Source organism: Myotis myotis, unplaced genomic scaffold, assembly GCF_014108235.1.
Source record: "Myotis myotis isolate mMyoMyo1 unplaced genomic scaffold, mMyoMyo1.p scaffold_m19_p_7, whole genome shotgun sequence".
In the NCBI taxonomy this organism is placed as follows: Eukaryota; Metazoa; Chordata; class Mammalia; order Chiroptera; family Vespertilionidae; genus Myotis; species Myotis myotis.
In genome coordinates, this window is record NW_023416379.1 from 86,817,748 (window position 1) to 86,830,283 (window position 12,536).

At 48.7% G+C, this 12,536-nt stretch overlaps 1 protein-coding gene across 1 annotated transcript; it reads right to left on the reverse strand.

Annotated features, from left to right (window-relative positions):
• Positions 1-868: 868 nt before the first annotated feature.
• BYSL (bystin like) lies at positions 869-12,520 on the reverse strand. The gene is made up of 7 exons (XM_036317624.1): positions 11,917-12,520; positions 7,550-7,712; positions 5,261-5,399; positions 4,797-4,930; positions 3,627-3,787; positions 3,354-3,456; positions 869-2,533 (listed from the first exon to the last, which is right to left on the reverse strand). The coding sequence occupies exons 1-7, from the start codon at positions 12,182-12,184 to the stop codon at positions 2,188-2,190; spliced, it is 1,314 nt and encodes a 437-aa protein (XP_036173517.1). The 5' UTR covers positions 12,185-12,520; the 3' UTR covers positions 869-2,187.
• Positions 12,521-12,536: the final 16 nt, after the last annotated feature.

Genomic DNA, 12,536 nt, shown 5'->3' on the forward strand with positions numbered 1-12,536 from the left:
GATGTTTTTTTTTTTTTTTAAAAAGTACTTATTTCAGAGGGGGAGATACAAACGCCAATGATGGGAGAATCCTCTATGGCTGCCTCTTACATGCCCTTTACTGGGGATCAAGCCCACACCCCTGATCCAACCCAGGTGGTTCATGGATCTATGCACAATCACACAGCAGGGTTGAGTGACATGTTTATTTCTTCAAAATATATTTTATTGATTCTTTACAGAGAGGAAGGGAGAAGGATAGAGAGCCAGAAACATCGATGAGAGAGAATCATCAATCAGCTGCCTCCTGCACACCCCCTACTGAGGATGTGCCCGCAACCAAGGTACATGCCCTTGACTGGAGTCAAACCTGGGACCTTTAAGTCTGTAGGCCAATGCTCCATTCACTGAGCCAAACCAGCGAGTGACATGTTTTTTTAAAAAAGAGGGGCCTGGCTGCCTTGGTTCAGTAGTTGAACGTGGACCTATGAACCAGGAGGTCATGGTTCAATTCCTGGTCAGGGCACATGCCTGGGTTGCAGGTTTGATCCCCAGTCTGGGGCATGCAGGAGGCAGCCAATCAATGATTCTCTCATCACTGATGTTTCTCTTCCTCTCTGAAATCAATAAAAATATATTTTAAAAAAAGGATAGCATAGTTTTTATATACTATATGGTTAAGAAACACAAATATAACAGTCCTTTATCTTCAAAAACACCTGAAGTTTGCTTGTGGAAGCAGAGGTTGGGAGGATGTGAAAGGCAGGTTGTGGATGTGACGCCCAACCCACATGTCAGAGTGTTTGCACTTGTGTATCTGGCTTGGTTCAGCTTGGTGCAGTTTTCTGATTTTATGTGTTGTTTCTCAAGGACAAAACTGCATAGAATATATGTGCTATTTGTTTTATGATAAAATTGTTCCCAAATATATTAATTGGGTTGGAACAAAGTGACATTTTCAAAGGCAAACAAGGGTTCCAGGATTGTACTCTGCTATTGCAGCATGAAAGTAGCCATGGGAAACATGTAAATAGATGGGAGTGGCTGTGTTCCAATAAAACTATGGACACTGGAATTTGAATTTCACATCATTTTCACTTACCATAAAATACTCTTTAAAAGAATTTTCCCGTCCATTAAAAAATGTAAACACCATTCTTGGTGTTCATGGCCATAAGAAATGGGCATATGTCCCTAGTTTGCCAACCTCCAGTCTAATGCTCTCAGCCAGAAAGGGAACTTGTCTGGTGGTGATCCAGCTCTAACTATCCTGGGCACAACCAATATTCTCTGATCTGTCTGGCCTTTGCATTTCCACTTCCCTCTAGGGCAAGCATGTCAAACTCGTGGCTCGTAGGCCAAGGCCTACTTTATTTGGCCCATGTCAGCCTTTGAGTTTGACATGCTTGCTCTAGGGCAGTGGTCGGCAAACTCATTAGTCAACAGAGCCAAATATCAATAGTACAACGACTGAAATTTCTTTTGAGAGACAAATTTTTTAAACTATATAGGTAGGTACTTTGTTATTAACTTAATCAGGGTACTCCTAAGGCTTAGGAAGAGCCACACTCAAGGGGCCAAAGAGCTGCATGTGGCTCGCGAGCCGCAGTTTGCTGACCACGGCTCTAGGGGCCCTCTCCTCTAGCTCTTCCACCCACAGCTGAGACAGACCTTCTTTTGAACCTCCTGGTTCCTGGCATTCTCCCAAAACAGCCTGTATTGGGGAAAGGCAGAGACGAGCCCCGTAGGGGCTAACTCTGGGTATAGCCTGGAGGAACGAGCTTGGAGAGTTAGGATAGGGGTGGGCGTCCTCAGTATACTGGGTAAGAATCCACTCCTAAACAGGAACAGGGAAGAGTAATCCCTACCTTTAGATAAAGAGGGAAAACAGAAAGATCTGCATTGATGACAATAAAACAGACGCTCAATAAATACCCGCCTTTTCATCCACATCCCAGGGACTTGACATGGCCTGGGAGAAAGAACTCCAAGCCCCAGCAGGGCAGTGGGAATCCTGGGGTGTGGATCTCAAACAGGTTCCAGAACTGAGCAGGAACAACGGCCTGACCCTCGGTCCGCCCTGCAGGGTACCGGGGGGTCCCAGGTGCCCAGGAGCTCTCACTGCCCAGTTGTAAAGGCTCGGTGTCACCTTAACTGGGATCCTGGGATCCTCCCACACCCCTCAGACCAGGATGAGTGGCTGTTTCCTCAGTCCATGGTGATGGGAACATCTTCCACATCTCGGGGCACTGCGCTCTGAAGCTCACGCCTGATCTCAGGGGACAGCTGGGGATGGGGCTGCAGCCGGAGCAGTTCCAGGAGGGCCTCTTTCTGCTCCATGGCCAGGTCTGCCTTATAGCGCTGGGCCAAAGTCAGGAGGCACTGGTGCCAGAGCACGGGCAGTTCACGCTTCTCCGTCCGGAACCCCAGGAAGTGGAAGACCAGAGCGTCCAGCACCCTGTAGGGCAGTGCGTACTTCTTATCCAGCAGCAGCCGCAGGAAGATGCTGTTGGCACCGCTGTAGTCCATCTCAGCAATTTTCAGCATGGCCGCGCTGGTGGGAAGATGGGTGGAGTTAGTGGTGGGGAAATGTTGGGGGAGAGGGCCTACCTCTCCCTCTGTGCTTTCCCCCTCTTCTCCTCTACTGGCCCTTACACTGTGTTACGCCTAAAAGGGCCATCTCAGGCCTTCTCACCTATGCAGTGCAGTCTTTTTTCGAGTAGTTTTATTTATTTAACTTTTTTTTAAACGTTTTTATTGATTTCAGAGAGGGAGAGGGATAGAGAGATAGAAACATCAATGATGAGAGTGAATTACTGATCACCTGCCTCCTGCACGCCCCCTGCTGGGGATCAATCCCACAACCCAGGATGTGCCCTTGGCCGGAATTAAACCTGGGATGCTTCAGTGGGCAGGCCAACGCTCTATCCACTGGGCCAAACCAAACCAAACCAAACCGGCTAGAGCACCTGTGCAGTCTTGATCCTCCTCCCCCTGCACTCCAGTTATCATCTCTAATTGGGATGCTGATTCATCCCAAATCCCTACTCCTGGCTCAGAGTGCATGTCTCACTCAGTATCCAACTAGAATATATTCAAATATTTCAACATCTCCACCCCTGACTTATTTCCTTCCCATGTTCCCTATTCATTCCTTCAACTATTTACTGAGCACCTGCCAAGTGCCAGGCACTGGGACCCTGTTCTCACGGAATTACAATCTAGTGGAGTAATGATGTACCTAGTGGCTTAAGCCACAAAATCAGGGCTACGGTATTCTCAGCTCCTTCTCCACTCTGTACCCCCACCAACTTTCCAAGTCCTGGTGATTCCACTGATCAGTCACCCTTTTCCCCCCGGAGTGGGAACACTACCTGGAGTGCAGCACAGGAATGGAGCATTTGGTGATGATGCTACCCACGATGATGGCTTCCCGGAGGGTACAGGTGCCGGACTCACACAGTGGGATGAGGATCCCTGGGGAGGGTCAGAGGGGCAGTCACTTTGAGTTGAGGGTGAGAGAAAGGATGCAAAGCAGGAAGCACCCCCACCTACCACAGAGCCAGCCATCTCCCAAGTCATACTTACTGCTATCATCTGCAGGAGCTCTAGCCCCTCCCTTTCCTAACTGCCTCCTGGGTTCTCACCTTTAAACCAGGCTCCAGGCTTAAAAAGAGCCTTCTTGAGTGCCATGTAGAGGTGGAAATTGAGTCGTTTGTATTCAGCAATATCATCTCGTACCCGGGGGAGCAGGACAAGGTTGTAGAAGCGCTGGGCCATGCGTTCCTTCAGGTTAGATGCGAAAATCCTAGTTTTTTTGGGGGGTAGCAGGGACATCCCAGGTCACTTGACAGCCTGGAGCTGGCCCTTTAAATATCACTGTGGATGGTGCATGCAAAAGATCTGAGGGGCTGTGAACTATGTGCATGCAGCACCCCAATCAGATAGGAGGGAACAGGAGGTCTACAAGATGCATCCAAACAGGTGAACACCGAGAGCCAGAGTGCTCCCAAACCAATGGCAACTAGCTATTCACCTTCCTCTCCCCATCATGGGCCTTCTCTACCCTACTCTTTGAGGGACCTGAGCACGTGTGGGGAGCCACAGACTTCTGAGGCCTGTCTGACACCCCAGGGTGGTAGCCCAGTAGTTATAAGCCTCTTCCCCAGAAACTCATCACAGGCGATTTTCAACAGGGTCTTGGCCCCAAAACATGAAACAGGAAAAGCTGGGAAAATGATGATATAAAGAAGCACAAGAGAGAGCTCTGGGGCAAAGTTAAAATGTAATGCAGCCCTGGCTGGTGTGGTTCAGTTGGTTGGGCGTCATCCCATGCACCAAAGGGCTGCTGGTTCTAATCCCAGTCAGGGTGCATGCCCTGGTTGTGGGCTCGATCCCCAGTCTGGGGGGGCCTGTGGGAGGCAGCCAATGTTTCTCTGTCTCCCTCTCCCTTTCTCTCTCAATAAAAAATATTTTTTTAAAAATTTAATGGCAGCCCTAGCCGGTTTGGCTCAGTGGATGGAGCATCAGCCTGCAGACTGAAGGATCCTGAGTTTGATTCTGGTCAAGGGCACATGGCCGGGTTGCAGGCTCGATCCTCAGTAAGGGGTGTGTGGAGGCAGCCAATCAATGATTTTCTTATCATTGATGTTTCTCTCTCTCCCTCTCCCTTCCTCTCTGAAACCAATAAAAATAAATACATAAAATAAAAATATAGAGAAAAAAAAGTAATGGCAAAGACCAGGAAAACCTGTACCCCCCTGCCCCCAGCCCTTTACCTATAGACCTAAGGCCACTCTAACTCCCATCCACTCTACCTTGTGGCTTGGTACATTGCAGCAGCGGTCCAGGCCTCAGGCTCTGTGACATAGAGGATCTGCTCCCAGTTGGAGAGTGCAGGGATGATCTTAAATGCCTTCGGCAGCTTCCCACTGCGGTACTTGGATAACACCTGGGGATGAGGGAGTAATACCATCGTTGCCAAGAACACACATCCTGCTTGCCGAGTGCCAGGTACTTGTCCGGGGGCTTTTCATATGTTCACTCACTGAATCCTCACAACTACCACATAAGGAGATGCTATTATCATCCTCATTTTCCAGATGGGGACACGGAGATCTTACCCACAGCCACCAAATCACTAAGGGGTGCAGCAGGACTCTGAACCCATACACTCTGACTTAAGACTGTTCTTGGCCACAGGCCTTCTGTGTATGAGATGTGGGCACCCAAAACCTTAGGTGGGAGCCCACAGCCCCTGTAAAGGTATTCCAGCTCTTACCTCCCGGACTCCTCTGTAGACCTCTAGGACCCGTGGGTCCAGTTGGGGCAGAGGGAATCCTGTCACCTCGGACATGACTGTTTCAACTTCCGTCTGCTTCTCAGTCAGCTTCTCCATGATGATGTCAGCCAGGGTACGCCTAAGAGTTGGGAGTGGGGTGCAGGGGAGAGGGGAAGGAAGGGGCGGGAGTGCTGTGGTCACAGTCCAGGAAGCTCCAGACTCCACACAGTTTCTTATGAGCGCCAATATACCAGAAAAAAAAAAGTAATGGCAAAGACCAGGAAAACCTGTACTCCCATGACCCCAGCCCTTGACCTATAGACCTAAGGTCATCTTGCTGGGATATGCGACCTCAGTTCCCCTCTGGGCCGGACCTACCATGGAATCACTGCAGAGCACAAACGACCTGAAAGTCATTCAACTTGGGATGAAGCAGACAAATGTGTGGAGGTTAAGAACCCGGACTCTGAAGTCAGTCTGCCTGGGTTTAAATCCTGGCTTTTCCACTACCTGTATAACCTTGGGCCTGCTATTTTGCCTCTCTGCTTCTGTTTTCTCATCTGTAAAAGGGGCAATAACTATATCTACCTCATAAAGTTAACGTCAGGATTAAGCGAATTAATACATGTACGTTACTTGGAACTATCAATACATGGAAAATGTGTAATGTGTTGCCAATTTCAGACAAATCCCTTACATGCTGAAGTCTCTCCAATTATAGAATACTGGTCTGACCTCTTAGTTATATACCAAGATTGCAAGTAGCTGGGATAATTTGGGAAAACACCAGGGCACAATAATATTTTTCTCTCATTAAACAGTATATCTAACATAACTTTAGTGTGATGACTCATAATTCTCCTTACATTGGGCTTTGATATAAGAATGGTATCTCCAGAGGCTGCTAACGTATATTTAAAACTAAGGGTCTTCTCAAGGCCAGGCACTGAGCACAGGATTTCTCAGATGTTGACTTAGATAGTCCGTGCAACACCTACACTGGGTGTCATTCGCCTTATTCAACATGGGAACTGATACTCAGACAGGTTAACACGCACCCAAGGTCTCAGGGGGGGAAGTCAAGCCCCGTTGCTCAGGTTCTAAAGTTCAGGTACTTTACAGCACACAGTAACGTGCCTCCAAACTAAACAGCCTCTGATTGCTGAGCTCATGTGGGTCTGGGCCTGCTTTCTGAAGATACCAGCTGTCATTTCTCAAAACTGCCAGGAGTAACTGTTTGTAGGAGCTTCACTCTTCCATTTACTGCAAGCTGGAAAACCATTCTGCCAGGTTCGTCAGAATGATCGGTGAAAAAGGAGTTATAAGGCACTGAGAGGCTCTCTGGTGGGACAAGCACACGAGTCCAAGTACACCCTCTGTGACATCTATTTCAGTTGCTGGGTATCAATCTGAAAGAGGAACTCATCCCTTTGTTCTGTGCTCTCAAATAAACTACCACAGGCCTTATCATTCAGCCTCCCTGTGTTTTCATAGTATTATTAGCAATGAGAGATGCATTAACCCAAAGTAGCCTGCAGAACTACAAGGACAATGTCATGTTAATGTCACAGGATCAGAATGGACTGGTTGAGGACCGTAATCCTAGATTCCCCTCTCCTGGGCCAAAATCCACATGCTCAGGGGTTTGACTACAGGAGCTCAAATGCATACATCATCTGGAGTAGCATCTATTACAGATGGGCATAAATTAGTGGTTCTAAGTGGGGGCGAATCTGCAATGCCTGAGACATCTGGCAATGCCTGAGACCTTTTTGGTTATCACAACTGGTGGGAAGGCCACTCCTGGGATCTAGTGAGTAGAGGTCGGCAATGCTGCTAAACACCCTACATTGCACAGGTCAGCTTCCACACACAAAATTATTCAGCCAATAGTGCTAAGGCTGAAAAACCTTGAATAAAATGAAGCTTAGGGTGCAAAAGAGATTTGGCCAAGGAAACTGAGCTTACCCCTAGAGTATGCCAAGACCAAATGCAATGGAATACATCTCCCTAGAAACATAAAAATGTCAGGTAGCTGTCTCCCCGGGTAAGCTGAGCAGTTCTAGAACAGGTGGACAGAGGGGGAGGAGATATTTTGAGTCTGTGTCATTCTCACTCAGAATGGTCGTCTGAGGATGGGCCACTTTTGTTAAGGTGGATCCCTACAACTAGCAACGCGCAGGCCCTTCCCAAGGGTAGGGAATCAAAACGCTGCCAGAGCATTTGCTTCCTTGTGGGAAGTGGCTACCAGGACCCACTTCCCCAAATTCTAGGCCATGTCAGCCCTACCTGACAGGAGGGTTTTTATTCATGAACATCTCAATGGCACGCTCATCCTCAGGGTCCACAGCCACCTCTGCATGCTGGCCGGCCCCTGTCATCGTGGCAGCCTTCTCCAGGGTGGGCCACTCTTCGTCCTCGTCATCTGATCCATCCTGCGGCACTCCTGGACCTAGAAGAGGGGAGGTGAAATGGATGAGAAAGGCAAGCGGTGGGGGAGGGATTTGGAGGTCAATTTAACTTTAACCACCATGGACAGTGTAAGCCTCACGTGTGCTTGTGATAGATGGATGTGTGCAGTGAAACAGTGGTGCACACACTACCTTCCTGTACCAGGGACTTACAATCTTGCTTGAGAAACAAAATGTACATATGTGAACCAATGACACAGTGATGCCAATATATCATAGTTAACACATTATACTCAGTCATGTAGCAGGAACTGTTCTAAATACTGTACATAGCCCTGGCTGGTTTGGCTCAGTGGATAGAGCGTCGGCCTACAGACTGAAGGGTCCCAGGTTCGATTCCGGTCAGGGGCACATGCCCGGGTTGTGGGCTCAATCCCAGTGGGAGGCGTGCAGGAGGCAGCCGATCGGTGATTCTCTCTCATCATTGATGTTTCTGTCTCTTTCCCTTTCCTTTCCTCTCTGAAATCAATAAAAATATATTAAAATAAAAACTAAAATAAAATAAATACTGTACATAATATTCACAACCCCAAGAAGTAGGTCTTATTAGTATACCCAGTTTCAGATGGGAACACTAAAGCACAAGAAAAGTTAAATAAGTAATTTGCCTATGGCATGAGGTCTGGGCCTAGATTGTGCATTCTTTACCCATATTCTACACACATGGATGGGCTTGATCATATGCCAAATGGGTGGTAGACACAGTATATACATAGGCAATTTGGAAGATGATGAGTGCCGACGATGATTAGAGTCTGGATAGGGAGCACGGGTGCAGCTGGAGTGTGGTCCAAACCTGGTTATAATACAATACTGGCCAAAGGGCTTTTACAAGATTGTCTGTTAAGCAGCAGCAAGAAATACGGCTGGATGGGTAAAGTGAACCCAGACTGTGGAAGGCCTCGAGGCCAGGCAGTGTAGTTCAGATTTCAATGGACCAACCCACTGAAGAACTCATTACTGGAAGGCTACAGCTGTTTGGGCATCTGGTAAGGGATGCCATACTCCAATCCAGGATGAAAAGCTGCGTATGAACAGATTATTAACAAAGGAAGTGTGTGATAAAAGCTAAATGGTGGTGGTTGTGTGGCGAAGGTGTTTTGTCTCCACATGCTAACAACCCCCAAGCCTATACTTGGAGGTAGATGTCCCTTCACTCCAGACCATAACTCCAGCTGCCACCTGTACAGTTGCTCTTCACAAGAACTTCAAACTTCACCTGTATCACTCTTTTTTCCTCCTAGGCCTATACTACTTACTCACTGTGTTCTATATCTAAGTACATAGCACCACCGTCCACCCCATGCTAAGCCGGAACCTGGGAGGCAGGCCTGCCTCATTCCCAGCACTCAATGACTAAAGCCTATTCAATTCTACCTCATAGAATATTTCAAACACTTCACAGCTGTCTAAGCCTAGATCAGCATCATTTCTTGCCTGGATTAATTGAACAGTCCCCTAACTGGTCTCCATATTCTCCAATAGTTTTTCATTGTCTTTATGACAGCTTTAAATCCTGGGCACAGCCTCCAAGTCTTTTGCAGATTTGGTTCCTACCCACCTCACCATCATTCATTAATCTATTCATTCAGCAAACATTGAGTGCCTAGTATATGTGATACACTGTTCTGGGTGCTGGAACTACACTAATGAACGAGAGAAACAAAAAACTTTTGCCCTTATAGAGCTTATACTCTAGTCGGGGAAGACAGACAATAAATATAACATGATAGGTTAAAAGACAAGTGCTATGAAAAAAAGCAATAGGGCAGAACAGAGAGGTTGGGACTGTAAAGATAGGGGTGGGGGTGTTAAAATTTTCTCTTTTTTCCTTTTAATCCTCACCGGAGGACATGCCCTCCAACGATTTTAGAGAGAGAAGAAACAAGGGGGAGAGAGAGAGAAACATCAGTGCAAGAGAGAAACATTGATCAGTTGCCTCCGGTACCCAGCCCAATCAGATTCAAACCCACAACCTAGATATGTGCTCTGACTAGGAATCGAACCTGCAACCTTTTGGTATATGGAACAATGCTCTGCTCCAACCAACTGAGCCACCAGGCCAGGGTGGGGGTGTTGCAATTTTTAATGAGGGTGTGTGGTATGTGAGAACCTGGGCCCCTTCCCAAGCTCCAACTCCCCACTCTGACCCTGTGGGAATATGAAGGCCACCTGTAAACGGACTGTGGGAGCAACCTTGGGAGCCTGGACAGCTCCCAAGAAACAGCCAAACAGAAACTGACCTTGGATGTGAGCCCGATTGTAAATGATTAGTGTTCTGATCGTACAGAGCTTGTGCTTGAGCACGCCTCTCCTGCATGCCCTGTTCTCTGTATTCTATACAACCCTGTGCTGGGGAAAACTTCACCAGTGGGCCGCCACCGTGTGCAGTAAGTCTTAATAAACCCGTGTTTTTCACAGGCGGTCTTCTGGGTTATTTTCCTCGGATCTCAGCTCTTTGCATAACAGGCCTGAGAAGGTGAAGAATGGAGAGAGTATGCCTACAGGTGTATGAGGACAGAAGGAGCCACCAGGGCAAAGGCCCTAACTTACCATGCTTAAGCCGATATGGGTAGAGTGAAAAGGGAAAAGTAGAAGTCGGAGTGGCAATGGAAGCCGATCATATAGGGCTTTGCAAACCACTGTAATTCTCTAGCTGTTGAGTTGAGAGTGGACTGTAGGGGGTATGGGATATTAATGAGGAGACTACTGTAATAATCCAGGCGAGAGAGAGCGTGGTGGCTTGCAGAGGATGGTGTTCCCGGGTGGTGAGAAGTGGTCTGATTTTGGATGTATTTTGAAGGCAGAGTCAACAGGATTTCCCAATAGATCAGATGTGGAATGAGAAAGAGAGGAGTCCAAGGTTTCTGTCTTAAACAAATGGAAAGATATTGTGCTATTAACTGAGATGAGGAAGATGGTGGAGGGGCAAGTTTGGCAAGAAGGTCTATTTTGGACATGTTAAATTTGAGATGTCTATTAGACTTCAAACTGGAGATGCCAAATAGGCAACTAAATAATGTAGGTTTCATGGGAGAAATCAAGGCTAGAATATAAAGTTGAGAGCGGTCACCAAATAGATGGTGTTTAAACCATGAAACTGATGGCAACACCAGAGAAGTGTGTGAAGAGAAGAGGTCCAAAGACTGAACCCTGTGGCACTTCAATAAGAGGTTGGGGAATCACTTGGCCAGTGTGGCCCAGTGGTGGAGTGTCGACCTATGAACCAGGAGGTCAGGGTTCGATTCCTGTCAGGGCACATGCCTAGGTTGTGGGCTTGATCCCCAGTAGGGGGCCTGCAGGAGGCAGCCAATTAATGATTCTCTCTCATCACTGATGTTTCTATCACTCTCTCCCTCTCCCTTCATCTCTGAAATCAATAAAAATATATTTAAAATAAAAAGAGGTTGGGGATCAAAAGGGAGCCAGCAAAGGCTACTGAGAGGTAAATAGTAACACAGGAATATGATATCTTGGAAGCGAAGTAAAGATACTACAGCCAGGAGGCCAATGTTCAATTGTGTCAGGACAAAGGAAAGAGATCTGAGAACTGGGTAGGAAGGTCAACACGCCCACCCTAAGAAAGTGGTGATCATCTTTTACTTACCCTCTATCCCTCGTTGGCCCCTAAACAATATTGTTCTTTCTGCTCAGGGCACGCCTCACCCGTTTTTCAGGTCTCAGCACAAAGGTCATGCAATCTGGGGGGCCCGACCCCCAAGATCAATGCCGTTGTCATCAAAGAATCTATTATACTTTACCATGGAATGTATTATTCTCATTGTCTATTGCCTACTCTCTCCTGGGCTAGACTCTCACATCCTGAAGCCCGGCGCATGACTACCTTGTTTATCTCTTTAGCCAAACCTTCTGGACTCCTAGCATAGTACGAAGCACTAGCAGACACCCCGTAAGTAGCTACAGAACAGATGGATGGATAAATACTAGGAGAACCTAGTGGTGTCAGCAACCACTTCCTGCTTCCTAACTTCAGGGGTACCTGGAAGAGAGGGCCTAAAACTAGTAGTGGGCGTGGAGGGCTCTGACTATCCTAAACCCGCTACAGGGCTGAGTGTCCCATTACAGTAACTCTGTAACCCTTTTTATCCCCAGCTATTCCCCGGCCCGATGCCCGTCCACCCTCTCCTAACCTCCCCCTTCCTCGCACCCATCCCCGCCGCTCACCCAGGCGCGTGATGCGCTCCCGCGGCGCCGCGGGCCGGCTTCCAGTCCCATGCTCGGCCTCGAGCTCCTCCTGCTGCTGCCGCGCTTGCTGCAAAATCCGTCGGGTCAGCCGGGGCCCCACATACTCTTCTTCCTCCTCTTGGGTCCCGCGACCGCGCCGCTTCTCCCGGGCCCCTGCCCGCACCGCGTCCCCGGCCAGAATCTGCTCGGCAAGGGGCGCGTGTTTTTCCTGGCCCCCGGCCCCGCGGGCCGCCTTGAATTTGGGCATTTTTCTCAAAAACGTGCCGGGAAAGTTCACACGTGGAGACGCAGAAGCAGTCCCGAGTGCGTCTGCGCTGTGTGCGCCCCGTTCCCCAGAGGCCACGCCGAGGCACAGCGCCCGCTACCGCTCGGAGGCCAGGAGCGCCATCCGCGCCGCCCCACCTGCTGAGAACTCGCGGGTCCTGGGGCCAGACTCCCCAATAAACTCTGTGCCTTTAACGTTGTCTCCTCCAACCTTTGAGGATCTAGGGGCCCAGGGTGATGGAAGCCAGGGGGCAGCCGCCGGGCAGGGGTACCAACGAAGGTGTCAGCGAGGAGGCGCCTAGACACGCCCCTGCTCCTCGCGGTGCGTCGACCGG